This window comes from Rutilus rutilus, assembly GCF_951802725.1.
Source record: "Rutilus rutilus genome assembly, chromosome: 7".
NCBI lineage: Eukaryota > Metazoa > Chordata > Actinopteri > Cypriniformes > Leuciscidae > Rutilus > Rutilus rutilus.
Genome location: NC_140221.1, coordinates 15,131,257 through 15,157,519, shown reverse-complemented (window position 1 = coordinate 15,157,519; position 26,263 = coordinate 15,131,257). Strand labels below are relative to the sequence as shown.

Genomic DNA, 26,263 nt, shown 5'->3' with positions numbered 1-26,263 from the left:
TTCATAATGCTGATGATGGTTTTGATCTTTAATGTACCATGTACATTAATTAATGATGAATTCCCTGGAGGATACAACACCAGTGTGATGACACACACAGTAACACATTTAGTTTTTCTATAGATAGACAACCCTGAGGTTGAAAGAGAAAAAAAATGGGGGGGGGGGGGGGGGGGGCATGATTGTTTTAATGGCTCTTCAATGATAAACCAATTAAATGTTTGTTTGTTTTTTTCGTTTTTATAACAAAAACAATTGTCATACACGTATAAATATTGCCAAATACGCATATGTATTGTTTTACTGCCATTTATTTTATAGTTCGAAGGGGGGTTTGGCATTGGCAACAGTACCACATTGTAAAAAGTAGAAGTGGCTTGTCGCTGCAAACGTGCTGCTGAGCAGAGTCCCCCCTGGTAGGGTCCCTATAGTGAGGCAGTGCTTGAACGCTGAAGGAATACTGGGAGTGAGTGAGCGAGCGCTCTCGCGGAGTTACAAACTGGATGGAGCGATTGAAGTAGATACTTTAGTTATATTAAGTGGATTTTGACAGCGGATCTCTGGCTTTGGTCTGACGGCGTTTCCTACGGGATCTTATAGCTTGCCCACTGGGGAAAATAAATCACTATCTACAAGAAAGAAAGCTGGCATGCGCTAATATGGAAACCAAACCATTCTTGTCTCTAGGTGAGTTTGACTCCAGGGAAATATGGTTTCTATTATCTTAACGCTAATGTCATGCAGAGGTACAGACATCTACCAGGTTCTGCACTGAAGTGCTGAACAAAACGAAACTATGCTGCATGTTTATGTTCATATGTCTATGAGTGACTTAAACCCGTTTTTCTTCAAATAATAGCATTTCGTCATTTTTCGCGGGCAGGTAATGGGAACGAAATGGAATGAGCAAGCAGGCTACTAGAGTTCATATAATGATGATGAGCAAGATTGTCATCTTTTATTATTAGTTTATATCTATTATGTTATCATCTTAATAAAAGAATCAGTGTTGGGCTACTAGAGCAATTAAGGTGTGTGATTTATAATTCATGAAGTGCAGACGCGATCACTCCAGTCAAACAGTGAATGTGAATAGTTTATTAAAGCGCGCTAGTCTTCAGTTGTGCGCTGTCACATTATTACAAATGCTCATGGCAAGCCGTTTAAACAAAGATTTCTTGTGAACTAACTAGTAGTCTATCTATTTTATGTCTCTAGTACGTTTCTTATGCGTTTAATAATTTATTTGATTGTAGTTACTGTTAATAGTCAGAACTAGTAGCCTAACTAACTACTACTAAATATATACATATATATATATGAAGACTTCTGATGCAAAAGCCTCTAAGTGCCATCTGAAATTTTGTTCTAGAATGATCATTTTTATCAAGCTTGTATGTTTATGTTCAGTTGTTTCACTTTAATGGCAATGAAAATTAGGCCTACCTATTAATTGTCATTAAAGTGAAATGACTGAACCTAAATATACGAGTATTTTATTGATAAAAATGCTCATTTTAGAACAATATTTCAGATGGCACTTAGAGGCTTTTGCATCTGAAGTCTTCATATATATATATATACATATATGTATACATCTGTATATATATTTGTTGCCATATAGGCTAATTTAGTACGGATCAGATTTCAACTACCCACTTCAGAGCAGACTATATCTCCTTCATTGTATTAACTAAATTTTTCAATTTCAATAAACTTAAAAATTGTGAGGCAACTAGGTTACTTAATTTTTTAAGTTAAACCAACAAAAGTTTTTACAGTGTACTAGCTATTATTCCAGTTTTACTAGTAATTGATCAGGCTACTATTCAAATAGTCTAATTGTAATCAATTCCAATTTTCTTACTAATTTGATAGACACTGCTATCTATTTATTAAATGTAGTTTGTATTCCTGTTGCATATTTCAGTCTCAATATAAACCCCCTCGACTAGTCGTCACATAGCTTAACAAGTAAAAAAAGTAACCAGTATAACAAATGTTATTGTAGCAAATGGTATATAAATCCCATTAGGTCTCATGAATATGTTATATTATCTAATAAAGAAGTACTAAAGTTCTGTAAATACATGGGACTACAAGTCAGAAGTGAATAGTTGATATCTGAACCACACATCCCAGTACAATTCATTGGCAAAATGGCAATAGAATTGTTACTTGGCACTATTGGAGTAGTGACTAGTAGCAAAGGAAGAAGTATCATTGGGTAACACTTTATTTTACAGTGTTACACATGTAGTTACTATAGTATTAACAGTAAATTATGCATAATTACAAGCAGCTAACCTTAAAACAACTCCTAACCCTAATTTTATACTAAGTACATGTTGTTAATTAATATTACTCAGTACTTATTTGTGTAATTGCACTTTGACAAGGGCACCTTAAGATAAAGAGTAACCTACTATTGGATATAGCACTATTTGATTAATGACTGTAATTACAAAAGAAGTATTAGTCATTTAAAAGCCTATATTTAAATTAATGAATGTTAAAACGGCCTGCCATAAAAGCTTAACAAATCGATGTCAGCACACTTCATTCGTTATCTCAACTACTTCAAAGGGCGGTACACCGAGCTCTGAGGCCGCTGAGATTCGAAGACTTTATTAGATCTGTCGGAATTATCGAGATCTCTATTTTTTCTTTGGTTCGCTTGGTAATTATGTGCTGCGATCTGTACCTGATCTTCTCTTAAACCACATCAGCCTCTGCTTGTCTCTCAAATGAGAAAATGTGTGCTTGGTTAATCATAGTTTGGCAGTAGTCATTGAGATTTGGAATGTAATCACTCATGACACATGTGATGGTACAGAGCTTGTTGTGTAAACTTGCACTGAAACAGTTTTGCAACAATATTCATTTTCCAAGCCACCTATTTATACATTATTCCTGCATGTTGGAATTCCAGTGTAAACAGCAAGTTGTGTGGCTTAATGTGCCCAACTTTATTGGCATTTTTAGAGTTTGCTCTATATAGGTCTCTGGGGGCCACAACCTTTCCCTGGAGCGTCCCAAGTCCATGAGCGTTAATAAGAAATAGAGGGTCCCATTGTAAGAAGGCCCGTCTGTGGTAGTGAGGGGGGTGTATACGGGATGCCGGACCACCCCAATAAAAGACAACCAGTTTGGTTTACGGCAGCGCAGTTTTGTGTTTCTGAAGAGGTGATTGGTCCTTTGTGAATGTCTGCAGCTGTCAGTTTTATAAGAGCGGCTTTAAAGGGAAAGTTAATTGCTTAAAGTCACAGCGTCTCTCAGACACCCTCCAGCCACTGTCTGTCTCCAAATCAAAAGCAACTCGGGCTGTTTCCAGACAGGACTACACAGAGGGCCAAACTGCACTTGAGAAAGTTTGTCTGAAGTGTCAGGTGATACACACACATCGGAGGGGGAGTGTGTGTTTAGATCTCCTGTTTCACTGTTGTACAAACTGTTGCAATTTAAGCATCTGCTCTTCAGCTTTGAAAGTGATGAGTGATGTCAAAGGGGGTATATTTGATCGGCTCAAAAAGCTGCCCTGTTAATCATTTGCTCTATGCTGTGTATGCATGACTCCTTGATAACGGCAACTCTGCACCTTGTACTGTGGTCCTTGTTTGGTTGCATACATTTAGAGGAAGCTTTAGCACAGACGGCACCAAAAACGTCTGAAGGAAACGTTATGAAGTTGAATGAATATGATTTTTTTTCCATTTCTAGGTCATTAATGTAAGTAAATGTGTGATGTTGAATATGTGAGATCTTGGTGTACTTCATGCAGCCTATGCAGCTGTCATTAAATAAAAATAAAACAAATACTAAAACAGTCATGAATATTTAGCATTTTCACATTCGGTTTTCACTGAATTTTATGGTTTGATAATAAAATAAAATATTGTCAGTAGTAGACTTTTGGACTCCACTGTTTGGGTTAACATGAATTCACCAAGAAATGTTCCTAGATCAACATCGTTGTTGATCCTGGAACAACATTTCAATCAACCAATCAGATTTGAGGGATAGATTTTATTCACCTATCATTTCCCTCTGATTTTAGGGATAAATTATGGGTAGGGTTATACGTTTAGGGGTAGGGATAGGGTTAGGACTGTCTTTTTGGACAGGAATGTTGTTCAGGATCAACAATAGATGTTGATGCAGGCAGGACTATGTCTTGCTTGGCAAAATCACAGCGACCACACTGTATGTGTGTGTATTTGTAAAAGGTGTATTCATGAAGGTGTTTGATGTCATCAACACCAAATTTTTTGTAAAATTGAAAATAGCAGGCATTAACAACTTCTTTAACAGAGTGTTTTAGACCCCTTTTCTCTGGTGCAGTGTTAATGGGATTACACTTGACCTTATTTATGGTAATTCAGTTTAAGATAATGGATTTGTAGAATCTAAAGAATGAACAATACCTTTCCCATCCCCACTTTCCATCTTTATGTCAGCATAAGTACCCTGTGTGTGTGTGTGTGTGGACTCATCTGACTTTAATGTTGCACATTGTCTAGAGGCAAGTCACCGCCAGTGTAATTATCTAATATGTTTAGTTCTGTCTATCTTTGTTTTTGCATGTTGCGACAGACAAGTTAATGAGAGGTCTAGCTGTCTAATTACCAGGTGCAAACTTTTAAGGTCAACTTCTTCACTGCACATGATGGACACTGATATTTGCAAACTGACCCCTGTCTGTGGCACCAGAGTATAGTGTATATAAGGCCTGCTTCAGGCCACACACACAAGTGTAAGTAAAGAAGCTGTGGGACTGCAAAAGCAGGCACATGCCAAGCTTTCATACTGTCCCAAAATTAAATGATCTTTATTCAGTCTCTAGTATATTATACACTACCAATGAGAATTTTGGTGTCAGTGTTTTTTTGCCTATTAATACTTTTATTCAGCAAGGATGCATTACACTGGTCAAAAGTGACATTATTAAAGATGGTAACAAAAGATTTCAGAAATGCTGTTCTTTTGAACATTATATTTATCAACGAATCTCGAAAAAAAAGTATCATGTTTCCACAAAAATATTAAGCTGTACCATTATCAACTTTAGTAATAACAAGAAATGTTTCTTGTGCACAAATGGTGAAAAGTGCATTTCTATGTTTACATTTTCCCCCCAACTCTCAAACTGTTAAGCAATACTTTTTTTAGCTTATCTTTGTGCACATGATTCTTGAAGTCTGGAGGACAATGTGTTTTTTAATGCTTTCATATGTTTTATGTATTTTGTTCCAGACAGCACATTCTTCAAAGTGCAGGTCAGAACATATCGTAACTTAAACCTCTACTAACTGTAAATATGGTCCATAAAAGCTACCATGTCTGATTGTGGTATCATTTCCTCCCTTTTTTCCTTTCACTGCTCTTTTCGTCTCCTCATCCTGTTCACACTCTAGCTCTTTTGACGGATATGTTACAGGGTGAATGCAGAACTGTCAGTAATTTAGATAAGATCTGATGGAGATATGAATCTTGCATTTTTTCTCCCATGAGAGCAGCAAATCATACACACCAAAAAATTCCATTAAACAGTAAAGGGGCCCCCAAACTACTGTTCATGTGATACTCAGACAGGTGTTATTTGCTGCACTTACACCCTACAGAACAGACGGATCCAATTTGCACCCTGGCAATTTGAAAGGAAGTTTAGTTCCTCTGAGTCACTGGCTTGTTTAAGAACAGCCCCCAGTGCGATTCTGTTTTATTTATTTTAGATATTTGATAATTAGTTGATTCATTGCTAATCTAGTGAAGAGATGACCATCATGATAGCTTAGCCTAACATATGTAAAATGCATTAACTTAAAGCGACAGTTCACCCAAAAAATCTACATTTCTGTCATGATTTACTCACCCTCATGTTATTTTAAACCTCAATGACTTTCTTTCTTCTGTGGAAAATAAATTATTATTACACGGCTCTGTGGAATACCTGATTCTGATTGGTCAATCGCGCCATCCACACACAAAAAAAAAAAAAAATAATTCACAAGTTTTTGCACACCGATTTTTTATGTAAATTTCACATGTGGAATTAAGTTAACTCTACTTAACTAAGTTAAGTAAAATTAACAAAAGAAAATAAGTAACTTTAACTTGACCAGTAAAAGGTTGTTGAGTAATTCTACTTTGTTGAAGATTCCTTTGCAATACTTTTTACTCAAACAATATAACACTGAAATAAACCATGCTTTTAAAGTGTATAATTTACTTAGAAACATCTAAGCAATAAATACAGTAGATATTGTGTAGACACCATATCTACATAATAGAAGTACCGCAGCACCTGAACAAATAGACCTCAATGGTACACAATGACGGTAACATTCGATGGATCGTTTTTGAGTATGAATGTGTAATTTGGAGTAGAAAATTAACTCCAAATGTCACAAAATGGCAAGTTACTAAACAACAAAAGCAATGATAAAACAGTGTAAATACAGCTGGAAAACAGCAACAAAACAACAACCTTATTAATTATTCAAGCCCCATGCAGTGCATGATGGGAACACCAGAATCAGAAAAGTTGATTAGTTTTACTTAATTTTGATATTTACGCTTTCATTTCTACAAGCTTGAAATGAGTACTAATATATGATTTACTTTGTTTTTTGAATTCTTGCCTGAACTAGCTTTTTCATGTAGAATTTGTTTTCTCTGTAGTATTTACTTCACCACATAATCATTTTTATCAGTTAAGCAGTAATCTGACAGGTCAGTAACTGATAACAACCAGTAAAAACTGATAACACAGGCTCATCCAGGTAACTGAAGTCAGCGCTATACGCTTGAAAAAAAAAAAATTATTCGTGGAAGTTTGGTGAGCTAATAACTCAAATCAATATTTTGTGTACAATTATTTAATTATGTCATCCGGGTATTACGAACTCACTCTCTTGTTTCATACAAATGCTGTTGCTGCCATTTTTCAACGATTGTTTAGTATACTGTAATGGATTATAAGATAAAAAAGTTTCAAGATAAAACAGTTTCAATATCAATCAAATCAATATCTCTCATGCCCATAATTATTTATGTGGCAAAATTGCCATGTAATAAGTGGTATGACTGTATTGAAAGTTTGAATTTGCCTTTGCGCTAAAAGCCCTAATAAAATATTTCAGCTCAAGTCAATATTACAACAAAACGATAACAACCAGCTGGATGTACATATCCCCTACATATTCTGGAAAATGTTTCAATAGTTGATGACAGAATTTTCATTTCTGGTTGAACTGTCCCTTTAAATTTAAGCAAAAGTGTTTAAAGACTAAAGGTATAAAGAATGAAAAGCAGATTAGTTATGGTGACTCAGGTGTCACACAGATTATCGTTCCTGCTGGGCATGTTGGGAGTATTTTTGTGCATGCGGATTGTCCATGCAAGCGTGAGTCTCTGTCCCCTTTCATGCTCCGTGCATGAGCTCTGACACAATTGTGCTATGTGTCTTTAGCTCTATTACAGTCACAGTAATGAGCTAAATCACTTTTCCTGCCTTTAAAGAATGTTGAAGGCTGTTCAACCCACTTTGAAAGCTCAGTACCGATGCAACACATGTTTTTGAACATTTTGGTTGCCTTCCCTACGTGAACCAATAAATAGACCAATTTCATGTTTAAAGCTTTCATGTGAGGTTGGCTCTATAGTTTTCATTATAAACTTGATATATTTCATAACACATGCCATGAATCATTTAATAACTCTCTGTTCTTATTTTTGAATAGTTGAATTGAAAATATAGTTAAAGATGATAATGTTAACAGTTCACGGGAAAAATGTAAATTTTAACATTATTTACTTGCCCTCAGGTTCTCTCAAACCAGTAGACATTTTCTTCCATAGAACACAAAAGGGAACATTTTGAATAATACGGGCCATTTTTTACATTAAAAAATGTAAGCTTTCAGGCTTAAAAAAGGACACATCATAAAAGTTGTCCATACTACTTCACTATATTCAAAGTCTTCTGAAGCCATTGCAGCGTTATTTTAGTATTTATTAATATTTATATTTTCATATTCATTTTAGTTTATATTTTAATAATTCTGTTTTGTATTTTTTGTCACGGATTGCCATGTAGTGTAATCCACAAAGATGCATGACGCAACAACAATAACAATTTCATATTTAATGAACACAAAGATATCACTACACTTAGCCTAATGATAGAGACAACGAACAGAGAAAAACTGAGGGCTTAAATACACTGATGATTGTAATCAGTGGAACAGGGAACAGATGTGTAACAATGAGAAACAATAGCAACTATTGAGACCTGAAATGGTGACTGAAAATTTAGGGCGTTTACATGACAACATTGTACTAAAAACAGTTGACAATGTTGTCCAAAAGACCCCCGTTCACACGGATCTGCAAAAATGACTGAAAAGGCTGTAATTTGCATGCCAGGTCAGTTGTTGGCAATTGTCAAGAAACACCCCGCGGACACGTAATACTCATGCGCATGAGGTCACAGTTTTCACAAATTCACGGTTTTGTTGTTTACATGGAGACGGGAAAGGCATTGTTTTCAAAACCTTGCAAAACCTTGCCTGAAAACATACATTTTCAGGCAAATGAACAGCCAAAACACATAAAAAGTTTTCAGTTTTCAGTTGAAAATGGTGTTGTGTAAACATACCCTAAGGCTACTTTCACACTGTCAGTCCAAATCCAATTATTTGTTTTTCCGATTGGAATTTGATCTAAAATTATTGATTATCCACATTGTGTATCGCAACTGTTCAAATCTGATTTGGAATATCTGCATTGGTTTCTATGGCAATGACGTTGTGTTGGTAGGTATAGGCCAAAAACAACAACAACAACAGCAATATGGAAGGGTTTGCAATACAGATGTTGTCTTATTTTCAACATGACAGTGTAGCCACTGTGCTGGTCTGCTGAATCTTATGAGGCAGTGGCAGAAACATAGGAGGCTGGTATGCGTGGCTTTATTCAGTGCTGTCGTCTCCACCGGTTTTAAAACATGTCTCCGTTATTTTGTCATTTTCAAAACTGTTTCTGCAGCGACTTTTAGCATGTTTCCGATGACAACGTCTGACGTCTTATAAAGTCTTATAAACCACGTGAAATCCGATGAGAGCGGTCAGACTGAAATGTATCCAGAAATGCTTTTTTAGTTTTAGTAATTTTAGTACTTCAGCTTAAACTTGTTTTATTTCATTTACTTGCAGAGGCAACATAAAAAAAAAGTTTAAGTATTTCTAATTTATTTTATTTTAAGTTTATTAAGTTTAATAAAGAAAATTATTTTGAATAGTTTTAGTTTTAGTTTAATAACAACACTTAGGGCCCTATTTTAACGATCTGAAACGCAAGTACCAAGCGCGAAACGCAAGTAACTTTGTGGGCGGGTCTTGGGTGCTGTTGCTATTATACTGGCGGGATAATTGACTCTTGCGCCCGACGCAAATCTAAAATGGGTTGGTCTGAAGTAGTGTGTAAGCTAGATGTATGCTTTTATAATAAACTGTCTATCTATCTATCAATCTATCAATCTATCTATCTATCTGTCTATCTATCTATCTATCTATCGTAATAATGTATGATTTGCAAAAATGAAAACTGCTGCTTCTGTGTAGATGAGAGAATCGAAGTATATGCACGTTGTGCACACGCTACATTGATTATGGCCAAGCATGCGCCCTTAAAATAGCATATAATAACATGCGCAACGCGCCACTGACTTTAAACTAGTTTTTTCGGTCAGTGGCGGAATTGTTTTCTAAACCTGCAAAATAGCATGAGGGAACGTTTGCGCCGGAACACTCCTCCTCTTTGCGCTGAACCGCTCCGGGGAGCGCAAGTGTATTTCTTAGTTAACCGACGTGCGTCTGTGGAGGGAAAAGTCCGCTGTGCGCGGGTGCAAAATAGGAATGATACATGCGTCAGTGTACAAAGTCAATTGCGCTGGGTGCAAGATAGGGCCCTTAGTCTTTATGTGATGACACTGTTACAATGTAATTACGTAGTGAGTAATATTAATTAACAACATGTAGCCTACTTAATATAGGGTTAGGATTAAGGTTTGGTTTAGGGTTAGTTGCATGGCTTACTATAGTAACTACATGTAACACATGTAATAAGGACACTGTAAAATAGAGCTACCAAATATTGACATCTGCTCTAGCTCTCTTTGGTGTAAGAGACGTAGTGAGGTCTTATTCATGAAAGAATGATTCTTTTCAGTTGCATTGTTTGATCCAGTCTGAATGATACATTAGAGTACAGTACTTTCTCATATTTGTTACATTTACACCTGTAGCTAAGTGCTAAGTTAAATAAATGCAATATATTTTTGATGATTATTTTCCTTCTGAAGCTGAGGTGTGGCTTTATACTCACTTATAAAGGGCATATTTTTATTATAAATGCAACAGTATTATGTTCTGTTCAGTGTGTTTTAGTTCTGTTTTTTTGTGACCTAGCTTCCTAGTCTTTGTCTGTTTCATTCTGTTCACCTGGTGTTTGTCAATTTTCTCATTAGTTCCCTTGTTTAGTCTGATGTATACATACTCCCTGTATTCAGTTTTCAGTTCTTTGTCCTGTCTCATCAGCGTTTTACGTGGTTGTAGTATTCTGTTACCTGAGTTTTCCTTGCTTGTTGGATTTATTGGATTAACGACAGTTTTTGCTGATCTCCTTCGTCTTTGTGCGCTTTGTACAGACACCAAGTAAGGGTAAGACTTTTTTTTATCATTTAGATGCAACATGCTTTCATACATTTTCATTAAACTATATACTGTCAAAGCACACTGGAGACTGAGTCATTACAACAGCCCTGAACTTGTGTCACTGTACTATTTCTAGCCATGTTTGTGCTGCACTAGTAATTGCACCAAATGTTGACTGTGTAAATTTGCCAGCTCCATTTTGTGCCTAATAACTTAATTGAGTCATGACTCATGTGACTAAATTGTTCCAATAGCTTTTGCATAACCACTTAAAAAGAGGAAAACAATGTGTTTTTCCTCCCTATGACTATAAGCACATTAAAAAATGCTGGATCTTCTAAAATCTGGTGTGTTTTTTTTAAATTAGCAAGACAGTTTTAAGTAAAGCACTTCCACTGTACTGTATACAATGGCTGCTGTAGCTGTCACTTCCCTTTAAAATTATGTGTGGCTTTGACATATGACACCTTGTCATGTACGTGTAATGAATGTGTACGTGTTCATTTGTATGTACTATGTGTTCTCCCTAAGGCTGACACTCTTTCACTGGAAGAGACCTGGATGTAGATAACTGACCGGGGGCCAGTTGCATTAACATTGTCTTTATGTTAAGACTGTGTCTTAAGAACTAGTCAGATCAAGAACTAGTTCAATCAAAACAGTTTCTGGTTTGCCTAATTAATTAGCCAGCCCAAGTAAACTCATTAAAACAGATCCTGAAGGGCACTGCGATCTGTCCATCTTTTCACCAGTTGGTCGTTAAAGACATTTTTACATTATGCATTCAGTACAATCTGTTTTTAGAGTGTGATTAGGACATGTGATTCCCAACATGGTTGTCCCTACAGTATTGTGTCTTTCAATTGAAATCATGTCTTTTTTTTTTATTTCATTGTGTCAAAAGCATGAGAGATGCTTTGTCCTCCTTGTCCTTGCCCTTAAATGACAGCTTATATCTGGTTGAAATATGTTTTGTGTATGACTTCATTGTAGATTGCATATAGGTTTTTCTTTTTCCTTGGGCGTGAAAGATAAGACTGAATTGTGCTATGCATTTTGTTCAGTTCCTTTATGTGCGTATGTTTCCTTCCAGACTGATTTAGATGTCTCTGGGGTGAAGTTGCACTAGAGTTGCACTTTAAAGAATTTTTAGGAATGAATGAACCTTTCACCCTTTGCCCTCATCCAGTCAGATGATTTTGCAAGCCATCAGACACGTCGTATTTAATTGTTTTGTAACATGATACAGTATCATGACATAATGTTGATGGAATGGTATGATATTCCATTGTTCTTGTTAACGCTTTCCGAGTGATGTAACTACAGGACAGGACAGGACATGAAGTGTTTACTGTCGTACACTTTTTTTTTCTTTTTTTTTGCCATTATTTTCTCTGAGGGTTGTTTACATTGGTGAGTGTGTGATTTGGTACAGCAGGAAGTCATCAGAGAACAATGAGGAGACGAGGAACAGGATGCCAGAGCGATGTGTGTGTGTGTGTGTGTGTGTGTGTGTCTGGAAGGGTGACTATTTACCTGCTGGAGACACTAATCGGCTCCTGAGATGAGAACACACGTAAATGCACGTTAATTAATAGCCATTTGCAGAGTAAATAGGGCTCTTGTGATTATGAAGGACTGTTTTACAGGAGATGAGAGGTCAAATTGAACCCTCCATTCATGTATTCACATGCCCATCCAGTCTTTATAGTTAATGTTAAACAAACTTGGCTTGCTGTCCTCGAAGGAGGCTTAAACCCGAGGCTCGGCTCGAGCTCCAAGCTCAACTCCCCCTATTACCGTTCATAGAGGAAGAATGAGAGAAATAGAGGAGGAGATGGGGAGGTGGAGGAAGAATAGACAGCTGCTTATATACGCTCATAATGTTGATTGACCGGACTGAATGATTAGGCTCCTACCGAGCCTATGTTTGGAACTTCATTTAATGTCGATATGAAAAGGAAGTTGTGACGTACATCCGAGTTGAATGAAATATCGGGGGAAAAATGTTGTTCTATGCAGTACATTGGTTGTTGATTGAATTTTGAAATGTGGTCATTGCACTCAAAAATGAATGCTAGCTTGTGGAAAATTGTGGAGGAGTGGGTTTACATGATTGGACAAGGCCTGAATACGTCAACAGAGAGAATTCTGACTTTTCGAATTAATCATTATATTACATTTACATTACCATCCCTAATTTAAAGTCTCCTGAGCTTTGAAAGAGCATTCTCTGAGAAATTAAATTTGATATGATTGAACGGGCAGAGTTGAATATCTTCAAGTCAAGTCAAGTAACCTTTATTTATATAGCGCTTTTTACAATATTGTTTCAAAGCAGCTTTACAGTGATAACAGGAATATAATGCAACAAAGTTTGTTTCGGCTGTACTGCAGATCTAGAAGAAAATAGCGCCATAGTCCAGCTTAAGTAAGTTCAGTGATGGTTTACTTTCCTTTAGTCTCCCAGTCAAATCTGCTCTGATGATCTATATGAAAATACACCTATTTCTTATAAATAATTGTAACATCTTCTAAGGAACTCAACCGATTATTTCCAAACTGTGGTTTCCAAAACCTTAAGCGCTTCTCCCTTTCAATGCTGTGGATGCTTCCAGTATTCCAAATTGCCTTAAATAATTCTTCCCCACTACATAATTAATATTATGATTGCAAGTGAGCCAAATATTTTCTACAATTTATTCCTGGTATAGCCAACATTCTTTCCAGATGAACTCAACTTGTAGGCCCTCGTGTGTCATACACCAGGGATATATGGACCTCATATTTTACACATCACTATGAAGCAGACATACTGAAAAAAACAAGAGGATGGCACATCCTGTAGCCGGCCCATCACATATCTAAAAGAAAAACAGTACATTTAGCACTAATGTGTGTGTTTACGCATGTCCATGCTTGTTATTGCAGGCGGTCAGATGTTCAAATGTAAGGGACTGAATGATTTTTTCTGTATTGATGACGACATGACGTCAATCTTATAGTATTTTTCCACATACTTTCATTGAACCACTGTTGTTGAGAGGCAGATTGGTGTATCTACAGAGAGATTAATGGATAGGACACTCCAACAGCCATAAACACATGCTGTTCCTTCCATAGGAAATAGAAGAAAAAAAAGAAAAAATGGGCTGATGAAAAATTGAAGTAGATTTCAAAAAGCTAGATGTTTTTTCCGTTGCTCTGAATGTTCTTCTCTCATTAACCTTTCTCATACTTGTTCTCCTTTCTTTTCCAGTTCCTCGCTGATAATTGTATTTGAGTGATCGAGTTTTTAGGGAATTTTTAGGGACCAATAAATTGGAAAAGGTTTAAAAACAATATGTAAGTATATACTTACTACAAAACTTAATTAATGAATGCTATATTAATAATATCAAAGAATTATCTAATGAGATTTTTTACTGTATACTGTAGATCTATAAAAATTAATGTTGATAGTTTGGTCTTGAAATAATTTGATGAGAAATTAGTTAATATTGAAGTCTCTGACTTTTTGATTGTAGACTTGATATCAAATGCAATTCTGCACTTTAAAAAATGTTATGTGCTATCTACTTAAAAAAAAAAAAAAAAGGTAATAATATTACACATAATATTTTTTAGTAGTTTTTAAGGCTTGCTTTGTTTATTGTCATCTACCTGAATAAATCATGTAAAATCTCCCAAATTATTTAGTCTATGACACAATGAATTTTGTTTTTGGTGAAATATGTTTAATTAGTTGACTCAAATGTGTGTGATTTTGAGTAAACGGAAATGACCTGTTTGTATTTGACTTTGAGTCATGTTGTACAATTAAACACAGCACAGCAAAAGTAGAAACAAACTTGTTACTGTACTGGCATTAGTAAAGCTCAATAAACTAAGCAACATGCTTTTTAGTATTAATACATTTATCCACAACCTAACCATAAGCTCTACTCTTCTTCACAATGGTAACGAAACTTCAAAATTACAGAGAGTCTTTTAAATGTCAAACATAACTGATCATTAAACATTAACAGATATTTTCCCTTCACTCAAAAACACATAAATAACATTTAATTTCAATATTTACTCTCCATTTCTAGTCATATCTACCATATGTCATTGCTGTCAAGGAGAAACAACTAATATATTAATGATCTCATTTGCATTTTAGATCAAGATACATAAAAAATGCAATTCCAAAAAATAATACGAAAAACATACAAAAACGTAATAGAAAATTATATCATAGAGAAGAACCCTGCAGACATGTATATATATATAATCAGGGCTTGACATGAACTTTTTGCTCACCAGCCACTGTGGCTAGTGGTTTTCCAAAGATACTAGCCACTCAGCATTTTTACTGGCCACAATTTTGAAATGGATACAGGGGGAAAAATTGCCATAAGATATTTGTAATATCATCTCATAATTTGGCAGCAGGCATATTAGGCTCCTGTCACTTTAAGACCTGACTTACAGATCCATTATACTGTTATACACCACAACATAACTGACTGACTGTATACGTGAATTCTTGCCAAGACCAGCATGTTGTCATTATTTTGTGTGTGTTTGACTGTTTAAGCACAATACGCAGCGACAAAAACTCAATTTAGTACGAGGCGGCTTATGTGCGTGCACGTCTGTCTGCGGGACTGAGTAAAATTATGTGCAATACACACAATCCCATGCTGAAATTCAAGCCCTGTAACACCAACAATATTCATCCAGAGAAAATGAAACGAGTGGATGAGGGGAGGTGGATTTATGTGTCAACTCGCTGTCAAAGAGATGAGAGAGTGAGAAAGTGCAGCTGGTATTGTGTATCTGTTCTGTGGAAAATTAGTATTGAAAGTGATATTTCAGTATCAATATGTATTGAAACATCTATATTTTTGACAACACTACATTGCACTTAGTTTATTATTTCAGATGCCCTTTTAAAAGACTACAATTGAAAGACTACAATTGTATATCCTATATTATGTATAAAATTCAACCCGCTAAAGTGGCTAGTAGGAGTGACTGTTACACGCCACTGCTGAAGTCCGCCACTGGGTTGGCGGGTGTTAATGTCAAGCCCTGTGTATAATGATTAAAATATGAACAGTCAAATGTATTCAATCTGTATGGAAAGTATATTATTAGGTTTTACCTGATGGTCACAACACATGACATTTTTAGAGTCATTAAATTTAAACTTTTCAAAGCCAACATAAATACATTTGTTGGCACATGTGTTTCGTGGACATCATTATGTGTCATTGATCCATTTTCTTGGGTCTGCTTTTCCTGACTGTCTCGTAAAGATTGCGTCTATGTTTATGTGTGCAGCTATAAGGAGAAAGGCTGGAATTTCGCAGCTATTTTAAAAGCCTTTCTTAGTTTAGACTGCTTCTCTCTCTCTCTCCATCCATCTTAACATCTACATGTCTCTTCCTGGCAGCGTCTCATGAAAGGTTATGGATCAGACCTTTTGTTCCTGCATACTATCTTGACTATTTCAACTGCATTGCCAAAGCAGTTATTCTTGTTCCCATTTACTAACAGGAAATGACACAGCAAACCTACTGTAAAAACAGGCTCAGGCAGTCATTACTACATCTTATCCTGGTGTTAGTCTACATTTTTGGTTGTCTCAATGTGAATAACAGTATAAGTGGCAGATCTTCATTATCCTGACAGTCAAATCCATTGATCTTTAGCATGACTTCTTAGTATCCAGAACACATTGTAAAGGCTGTCATCAAATCACACACTCTAATCAATCACAAAGAGGATAAAGAGGTATTAAACTGAAACCCCTCAATATCTATACATCACTAATGCAACTTTCAAGGCTACTAAAAAAGGACTTGAAGGATCTCTAATGTTCGCATGGTCAAGGCAACAACTTCTGCCTGCACTCTGGTCCATCCTTCAAGCCCCTTTCTAAAGAGCTAATCAAGAACCCTTGAAAGAGAGATTTTTATGACATTCATGATGAATTGAATTGCAGGTTTGATCTTTGACCTCGAGCTTGATTGTCTTAGAGATGAGATGGAAACCTTGAAAAAAGGAATCTGCTCTGCGTGGCACGGCCTCTCATCAAGGTCTCGTAAATGAGGGCTTTGAAAGGGGCAAATATCCCGGGTCTCATAAAGTGAGCCTGCAAATTTTGCCTTTAGCCTGTGTTTGTGTGTGTGTGACTAGGTGTCCTTTGTTGCTCAAGGTCATAGGGAGTCAGAATATTGGGTGGTCTGAAAGTTCATATTCAGAGACAGATGAAAATGAGGCACTTGCAATTTTACTAGCGAACAAATAAAACATCTTGAGGTCAAGTTATTTCCATATCAATCAGAGATATGTTGCATGGGCCACACACATTCAGTCACAAACACTCTCACATGAGTCTTTCTCATAAAAATGACTTCCGGTTTTACGTGCTACATAACTGACACTACACAAATGTTTAAATGTTTGTAACGTAGAAAAGGACACTCATTAATTACAGATGTTTCAATTAAGTACAAGAATGGAAGCCCATTTTATGCCTTTTTATGGGATAGTTCACCCAAAAATGAACACATTTTTTAAATATTCATAATTTACTCTCATGTTGTTAGTTTTTACAAACCCATAAAACATATTTTGAAATACAAATGAAGATATTTTTGAAAATATGAGAGATTTCTGTGCCACCCATCGAAAGTCCATTTAACCATAACTTTGACACTTCAAAAAGTTAATAAAAAGTTAAAGTAATTCATATAAATCATTAAGCATGTTTCTAACATGCTTACTTGATGCGCGAGACAAACCTTACTGGTTCTCGAGAGTCAAGCAAGCATGGTTTAGCTTGCATTTTAACATATTTGATTATCTCTATGTATGTGTATTGATCAATGTTTAAATGTGAATAAAAGCCTAAATTAGATATGTTAATCATAAATTAAATTGGATTAATATGGATTACTTATACAATGTCTTTATGAGCATTTTTAAGCGTCAAAGTTTTGGTGGAAAGGACTTCAAATGGAGGGAGAGTAATCTTTAAAGGAGCTGTATGTAAGAAATGTATTTCAATTAATCATAAAATGGCCCTGATATGTCACTAGACATTAAGAAATCATGTTCATTTCAAATACTTATATCACTGACAACAGTAGTCCGGCCAGGATATTGTCATTTAAAAAGTGAAGTTGCAGCCCTCAACTGATGTTGATGTTGTCATGTTGTGTTTTGGCCTGATGCTCCACCCTCCACCTATCTACCAATCACGAAGTCAGTAGTGTTTCGGCATCCGGGTTGCCAGCTCAGCTCTAGTTACCACAGCTGCAGCTACAAACGTTCCTGCTGGATCCTGCAGCCTATCTGGCAACCTCGAGTCAGGGGGGAGGGGGAGGGGATACACCGCTCTGCAGTAATTTGAAAGTGATTGCAGTACCAGTTTTGGCCACAATCTTACATACGGCTCCTTTAAGGTTTCATTAAAAATATCTTAAGTTGTGTTTCAAAGATGAACGACATACGATTTGTAACGGCATGAGGGACATGAGTATGAGTATGATTTTTGAGTGAACTATCACTTTAAAGTAAAATAAAGTAATTGTGAGATAAAGTTCAAAATAAAACTGCAATTAGGAGACAAAGTACCAATTATGAAAAATAAAGTAAAAAAATTTCTCTGAGGTGGAAATAAAAAATTTCTCCTTAACAACATCAACAAGATTAAATGGAGAGCAATTGGAAATAAATCTTTCCCTAATTATCTGAAACGGTTATGCACTGTTATGTCAAGAAACAGGTAACTGAAAGTCCAAAATGAAAACAAAGGCAAAACGTGACAGAACTCCCCTTCTGGAAGGTGACTCCTGGTGCTGTAAATGATAAATGTTCCAATAGAGTTCAGGAGAGTGGAAGAACAGAAAACCTCCAGGGAGCAGAAGACCCAAAAATGCAAAGGTGTGCACATTCCACGCACCGTTTCAACCTTTAGGTCTTCATCAGGCACATGAGCAGAAGACCACCACAGCAGGACTGACAACCCCCATATGGAGGAGCAGAAGACCACCAAAGCAGAGCAGACGAGACTGAAGGTCCCCATGGCGGAACCAACGGTGGGATGAGTCAAGGTGGAGTTAGCGGTCCGACAGCCAACGGTGGAGCCCGGAGAACTGGAGACCCAGGCGCAGCTGAGGAGATGGGGAGACCAGACAACCCTGTAGTTTCAGGAGGCCAGGGCGGAACCGCGGTGACAAGCAGCCGAAGTGGAGGCTGGGTGCTGGTGGACTGAGGCGGAGCCGATGCGAACAAGCACCAAGGCAGAGCAAGAGGAAAGGCAGAGCCCGACGGAACCGAAGGGGTGGTGGGATAAAGCGCAGCTGGTGTCCCGGAAGTCTGTGGCGCAGGCAGGATGAGGTCTAAACAAAGTGGAGCTGGAGGGACAAGGGAGGTGAGAGGCAAGAGAGCCAGTGGAGGCGGACCGGAGGACTGACTGGCTTTGGCAGAGGAGGCAGGAGGGTGGGCGTATCATCAGCGGCGATGCAGAATTTGAGCTGGATGTCAAAACAGATTTGGGGCTGCCTGGGATCAGTGGAGGCAGATTGTACTCTTCTAGCTCCACTGAAATTCCCACTTGTTCAGAAGTTACAACCGGCTCACACACCTAATCAGACTGGATGGCAGGTTTCCATTCCGGGATGGACAGGGCTGCAGGCTCTGGATCCGTAGCGGGCATCGGCTCTGGCTCTTTGTCCATGGCACCCGGTCTGTGTTGGGCTCGGGTTATGTCTCCACGGTGGTAGTGGGCTTTGTGTCAGCAGTGGCCATGAGCGATGGCATTAGCTGGAGATACATGCCCTGCAGACACCTGAGGATGGCTTCTCTTCATGTTCCACTTACCAAATCAGGTAAATTAAGAGGGCTGTAATAGTTAACTCCAATCCAGTTGAGCGATTTCAGCATATCGTCATCAAAGTGATAGCGTTGGGCGAGCTGGTTGAAGCAAGCAGAATAATCCAATATCGAGAGCCCTTTACAGGCTAGTGCGATGAGTTCTGCTACATAATCCATCCATTTTTCTTTGGTCTGGTGTTCTGTAACGTTTTAGGTCTGACTAAGATGATCAAGATGCAAAAAGTTTCAAAAACAAAAGTATTAATTAAGTAATACAAACGTAGGTAATCCACAGGACAGAAGGCAACGTAACAGTGTGTAACATACAACAATACCAGACAACGAACTGAAGGAAATTAGAAACTTAAATACACAATGATGATTAACTCAAAGACTGTCAGGTGTGATTGTTAAATGGGTTTCCATGGAAATTAATGACTAGCCGGAACAAAGGAACACAGGAAACGGGAGAAAGTCCAATATGAAAACGAAACCAAAACAATGGCAAAATGTGACATCCTGCTATCTCCTGCATGTTCCCTTTTTGTATATTTTATCAAAGACTGTTTTTGTTTCTTTACTCCTTCATGCGCCATATTACACCCACATGTGACATTATCTCACATGCTTCATAAGAGATCTCAATAATGTCACAAACTATGTTCAGATTTTCAATTAAAAATCAATGTGATTGCTGATGATGCTTTCTCATCAGTTTCTTCCAAAACCAAATCATCTGAGTTATGCTATCAACATCCATTGTGTATAGCTGTGTACTTTTATTGAATGTCAACTATTGTTTTATTGGTTTCTAAATTTATTTCTCTTTAAAGACTTTTATAGGAGACATATTGAGACTATGACTAATGCCTACATAAACTCTCATTACATTTCCAGAGAGGAACATTTCAGCAATTATTTTTCCCTATAAGCTCATATAAGCTTATATATAGTTTATTGAAGACTGTGAGATCCATCCATAACATATTTGAGTAAAGTGTAATGTGTACTTTCACATAATATTGGTCTGAAATCCTCACCTGATTAAATAGCAAGTGAGTGACTCTCACCCACTTCTCTTGTGTCACACACACAGGGCTCCTGAAAAACCCCTGCACAGTAGCGCGGAGCTGGTCGGGCGACGCTGGCAGTTCGCCCAATGGCTGCTCCGGCTTCACGGGGGCGTACCCGCTACAACAGCGCAGGATATCCACAGGTATAAAACACATTCACATGCACATACACATCAGAGCACCTGCGCTTGCCACATAAACGCATCAGATCAGACATTTTATTCTGAAAGACATCTGGTTTGTGTTAGCACAGTTGCGTTGAACTGATCTTGCCCTACAGTGCTGGATCATCCATGCATATCGGCAGCGATTCAACGCTGTAGGGCAAAATCAGTCTTTATTCCAAGTGTAGGATGTCTTGTCCTGTCATTCCCGCAAAGACCTCAAGATACAGTTTCACTCATGAGAAATAGTTTCTGCTTCAAACATGTTACAACAAAGCCCATATAGTGAGTGTCTCCCCTGGCCCCTACAGTAATGGACATGTTTCACCGGTCTTATTCCCAGTATTCACATGTTGTAGATCTCTTTGTTCTCAGTTGGTTTTCAGCTAGTGTACAGCAAGTTTGTTTTTCCCCAGGCTTGCTGCTTATTTAAAGTCAATTATCTTTATATATATTTATATTATATATAAAATATATTTTTCAAGTTTCAAGTTAATTGATTAACTAACAATGAGCATTACATTTGTTACAGTGTTTATCAATCTTTGTTAATGTTAGTTAATGTTAGGCTGCTACAGTTCAGGTATGCAATTAAGTACTGAGTAATATTAATTAACAATATGTACTTACTATAGGATAGAGTTTGGTTTAGAGTTAGTTGCTTGTAATTATGCATAATTTACTGTTATTACTATATAAGTACATTTAACGTGTAACAAGGACACAGTAAAATAAAGTGTTACCACTGTTCATTGTTAGGTCATGTTAGCTCAGGTCCATTAAATAATCTCAGATATTAATTTATTAGTATCTGTTATTATAATAATAAAATAAATTAAATAAAAGATGCAACCTTTGATTTTAATAATGTATTAGTAAATGTTGAAATTAACCTAAGATTATGAATGCTTTAGATGCATATATTTTTCATGTCATCTGATGTAGTTAACTAATATCAACAAATGGAAATGTATTATAAAGTGTTACCAGTTAGTATATAGCACATTAAAGCTAGTCTTTAGCGCGATCACTCAACAGTATGTTTTGGCGAGGATGTGTATCTCAGGCGTTTAACATGAGGACTTATGTAAATATTGTGATTCAGAATGCATGAGATATGTGGGTTGCATCAAAACGACCATTCCAGAAGTTCACAGCAGCTGTCATTTCCACAGCTGGCATAAATCAAAACGGGTTCCTGTAACTTCTAGCGAGCAGGCATATTTGAAGTGTGAGAGAATGCTATAATATCGCTCTTTCTCTCTGGTTTGTGCCCACCATAATTACAGCCTTTTGTTGCAAGTTCAGAGAGAGCGAGCAGAACAAAGAATGGGATGCTGGGAAAAGTGGGCGAAGCTCCAGAAGCAAACATAGCTCAGCTACTCTCCAGAAGCTTTGTGATGTGGTGATGGCCCTAATTCAGAGGCTTCATATTACTAGCTTGCTACAGAAAATAACTTACTGGAAGGTGCAGGGGAAAGCTTGGAACGAAGGCAGATATGTATTTCAGCTCCACACGGTTCGCTTAAAACACATTGACCGAGTAAGAAAGAAGAGGCTACACAAAGCCAGCCTTGTGCTGAAGTTGCTCTTTGAGGAAAACAGACTGAGTGTGAGAGAAAGAGAAAGACAAGAGAGTGGAGGGATGGAAAAGATTATCCATTGGAATGTCTGGGCTGACCTCAAATGGAGCGGACGGGCCCGGCAGCCAATAAGATTGAGTTGCTTAGTGCTCCGCTAATTTCTTCCTGATGATCGAGGCAGTTGTCTCCATAAAGCGAGGTGCCTCAGCAGGCTGAGCTACATCACATGTGCAATGTGTTGGGTGAATAAAGTGACTAATGATGACTGTGAGAGAAAACTAAATATTTTGCTGGCATTTTAGAAAAAAAGAGGAAAAAAAACTTTATTGTTGAGCTGACATGAAATTGCAAATAGAAATAGTTTAACACAGCGATGATAATTTATAATTGGGTGTTTCTTCAGCTATGGGCACTTTTGTCCTTGTAACGTTTTGGGTCTGACTAAGATGATCAAGAACAAACTCAGGTAATCCACAAGAAAGCAAGCAACGTAACAGCGTGTAACATACGACAATACCAAACGACGAACTGAAGGAAATAAGGAACTTAAATACACAATGATGATTAAAGGCAGGGTAGGTAGGATTTTTCAAAAAAAAAAAACATTCCAAATTTGTTTAAACTGTCTTTATATACCAATACATAATTAAAATGTAAGTACTCTGAAAAAGAGAATATAAAAATCGAGTGACTGTAGACCTTTTAATCTGCAATAAACACAGCTCATTATTTCCATTCACTCCCACCCCCTTCCTTCTGAGCTCCTTCCAAAGCCACGCCCCCAAAACACATGAACGCGCGACGCCAAACGCTCAGGCTCAGCTGGAAGACGCATTTATTACCTGAGACGAGTGGAGAGGAAGGAGCGCAAGTACATACAGTGACATCATGTCAGAATCACATGTAATAAAATACCTAACTTTATCACTATGAATATAAACAAATAAGATTTCTTTTAGTACTCACTATCAAGCAAGCATATCGATACTGGTAAAGTTTGATTCGGTAACGAGCTATATTTATAGGTAACGAGCTATATTTATAAGGCAAAACTAAAAACAGGTTGCATTGATACACGTTTTTCCATTACCATCAGTTACACTGTGATGAAGGTGAATTTCGTGTAAGATTCATAACATATACGGTGTTTTGCATGTAAGAGTTTCCATGATGAAAACATTGTTGACTCTAATGAAGACTAACGTACACTCCGAGTCCGGAGACAAGTACCACATCGTCGGTTCGAGGACAGGTCCGGGGTTGAGGGCGAAGCAGAGGAGGTCGTTCAAGAGTGCGGGCAGGGTCCGAGGAAGTAGTTTTTGCCTTGTTTGCCTATGCAGGTGCTTTGAGCTGAATATTTCCGGGAACGGTGACATGTGATGAGTGCACGCAGGGCAGCGCACGCAGTGGGGCGCGGGCACGAGACATGAAGGCATCTGATTGGTTCTTTACACTCGGACCGAGTGGCAGTGATTGGTCAAAGTTTTTACTGTCCTGCAGCTGGTACAGAGGTCTGATTGTTTTCATTCCTTTTTCTGAACACATAATGTATTGACTACTCTCAGGATGGAAGGACCATTTCACCCAGTATAAAAAAAAGTGTTTCTGAACAGGATTACCTACCCTAGCTTTAACTCAAAGACTAACAGGTGTGATCCTTAAATGAGTGTCCATGGCAACTAATAACTGGTGGGAACAAAGGAACACAGGAAACAGTTACTTTTGAACTTTGGAAACAAAGAAAAGTCATGGTCATTTCCACCACTCTCATTTATGTGTTTCAATTATGTTTAACAACATTCTGTGATTTAAATGACAGTGGTATAAATGTTGCTGTTTTTGCATTTTAATGTTGATTTTAGTTAGTTTTAGTAAAAAAATGTATTATAATTTTTTTCTTTTTCATTATTTTTTAAACAGTTTTTATTAAGTTTTAGTCTTAGTTATTTTAGTACTTAAACTAAACAAAAATGATAAATGTTGCCTTGCAACTAGCTGAAATAAATTGTACGTTTTTTATATTTTATTTTATTTCGGTTAATGCTTATTTTATTACAAGTAATTGTTTTTATTTATTTATTATTATTATTATTATTATTATGAATTTAGTTAATGATAATAGCCCTGCCTGACTGACAGTCATAATTTGTGCAAAAATGTCTCTAAAACAAGAAATGTTTTATGTTAATTTCACTCTAAATTTAGATCATCATGATTTTAAATATCGGAAGCCTTGTATCTCCAAAAACGCTACTTTTCAGGTAATGGAAAAAACACTGTATTTTTAAAATTATTAAACACTGTGTTGCCAAAGTTGATATTGTTGCTTTATATATGGTCAGACACTTCCACGAGTCATTATATTATTAATATTTTACCAAAACCAAGCTCAAATGGAGTTATAAGGTATTTGACAAGCGAATTTCTGAGAATTTAGTTCATAGGCCTATTTGTTTCGTCCACCATTAGAACGGCCACATCTGAGGTAGTATGTGCATTGTGTTAAATTTGTATCAACTTATGGGTTATAAAGATTACTGTGGCTATGTGGGCGCTAATTTTTTTTCTGTCAATTGGAGAAAATATCATGTTATTAAAGATAAAGTGCTACACACAGGCTATTTAAGGCAGTATTGGCAATGACCCGACGACAAATGCTACACTAAGACATTTAATTTTTCACCGCTCCTTAAATACATAAAACATTATCTATAGTGTTTCTTGAGCAAAGAAAAAAAAAACACTGTAGGCTACTTAGGCCTGTTCAAAGAACCAGTTCTTTATTTACCTTTGCACTGCATACAAGCGAAGATGGTCCAAACTACAGAAATGCAAGACATTATTATTGCGTGCGTCACATCATTCACGATAGAGGCGGGGTGGATTTATCAGATTTTCCCGACAGATTAAGGATCCAATGGAGATGCAAGGTTTAGTCATAAGCTCTTTTGAATAGTTTTCATTGGTTAAATATTTGCAAAACCCACAGATAGACGTAAAGGGTAACCAATAGTAATGATTTATGAAAAAAAAAAATGCAATATGGAGATACAAGGTTTATTCTCGACAGCGACAATATGTAATAATTCATATTTCTATAGGCTAGTGGATTTTCTATTTAACGATTGAAAGTGATTGAAAGACAAGAATAAAACAAAATCCATACATAAAACACATTTGTATGAAACATTTTTCAAGACAACAAAGATCTGTTTCAATAAAAAATCAAGTGTTTAGTTAGTTAAAAACAACAACAACAACAACAACATGGACCTGCTCAAAAGCAGCAATTTAGTTCAAATCTAAAGTATCCGATCTAATTCCATAATTTTGACTCTCTGGATATGGTGCACACACACACACACGGCATTGAGAAGAGCGGCTAACTACACAGAAGCTGGAGGGAAGCTATCAGTCCTGGAGCTGTATCAGCTTTAATCAGCTCCTGAGGTCTCGCTGAGCTCTTTATCTCTCTGGCACAGTCACAATGAAATATTATCTCATTTCTGACGTCCCACTGTTAAACTGCACCTATCAGTTTTTTTTTTTTTTACTTCAGTCAAAAGGAAGAGATAGAGGAAAATGAACACAAATCACTCATCTGTATCAAAAACAATATCATTTTTCATTTTGAATTCTTGCTCTTTTTGCTTTGAGAATCTGGGAATAGTTCCTCTCCTCTTGATCTTTTAACAAGAGCAATGTGACAAAGGCTTTTTCAGAAGGCTCTTTAGTGACTGAGGTTTATATTGGCCTTTTTGCAGGACATTGATGGTCTGTGAGAATGAAATTAAATGCACATGCCTCCCCCTAAAAACAGCTTGTTGGGCTCAGATTGGCAGACGCACAGTATA

At 36.9% G+C, this 26,263-nt stretch overlaps 1 protein-coding gene across 1 annotated transcript in view; it reads left to right on the top strand.

Moving 5' to 3' along the window:
• Positions 1 to 437: 437 nt before the first annotated feature.
• rxrab (retinoid x receptor, alpha b) overlaps positions 438 to 26,263 on the top strand; it is a 75,144-nt gene continuing 49,318 nt past the window's right edge. Inside the window, exons 1-2 of the mRNA XM_084414147.1 lie at positions 438 to 687; positions 20,686 to 20,805. Coding sequence (XP_084270273.1) covers positions 660 to 687; positions 20,686 to 20,805 — 148 coding nt within the window. The 5' untranslated portion in view covers positions 438 to 659. The remainder of the gene's footprint in view (positions 688 to 20,685; positions 20,806 to 26,263) is intronic.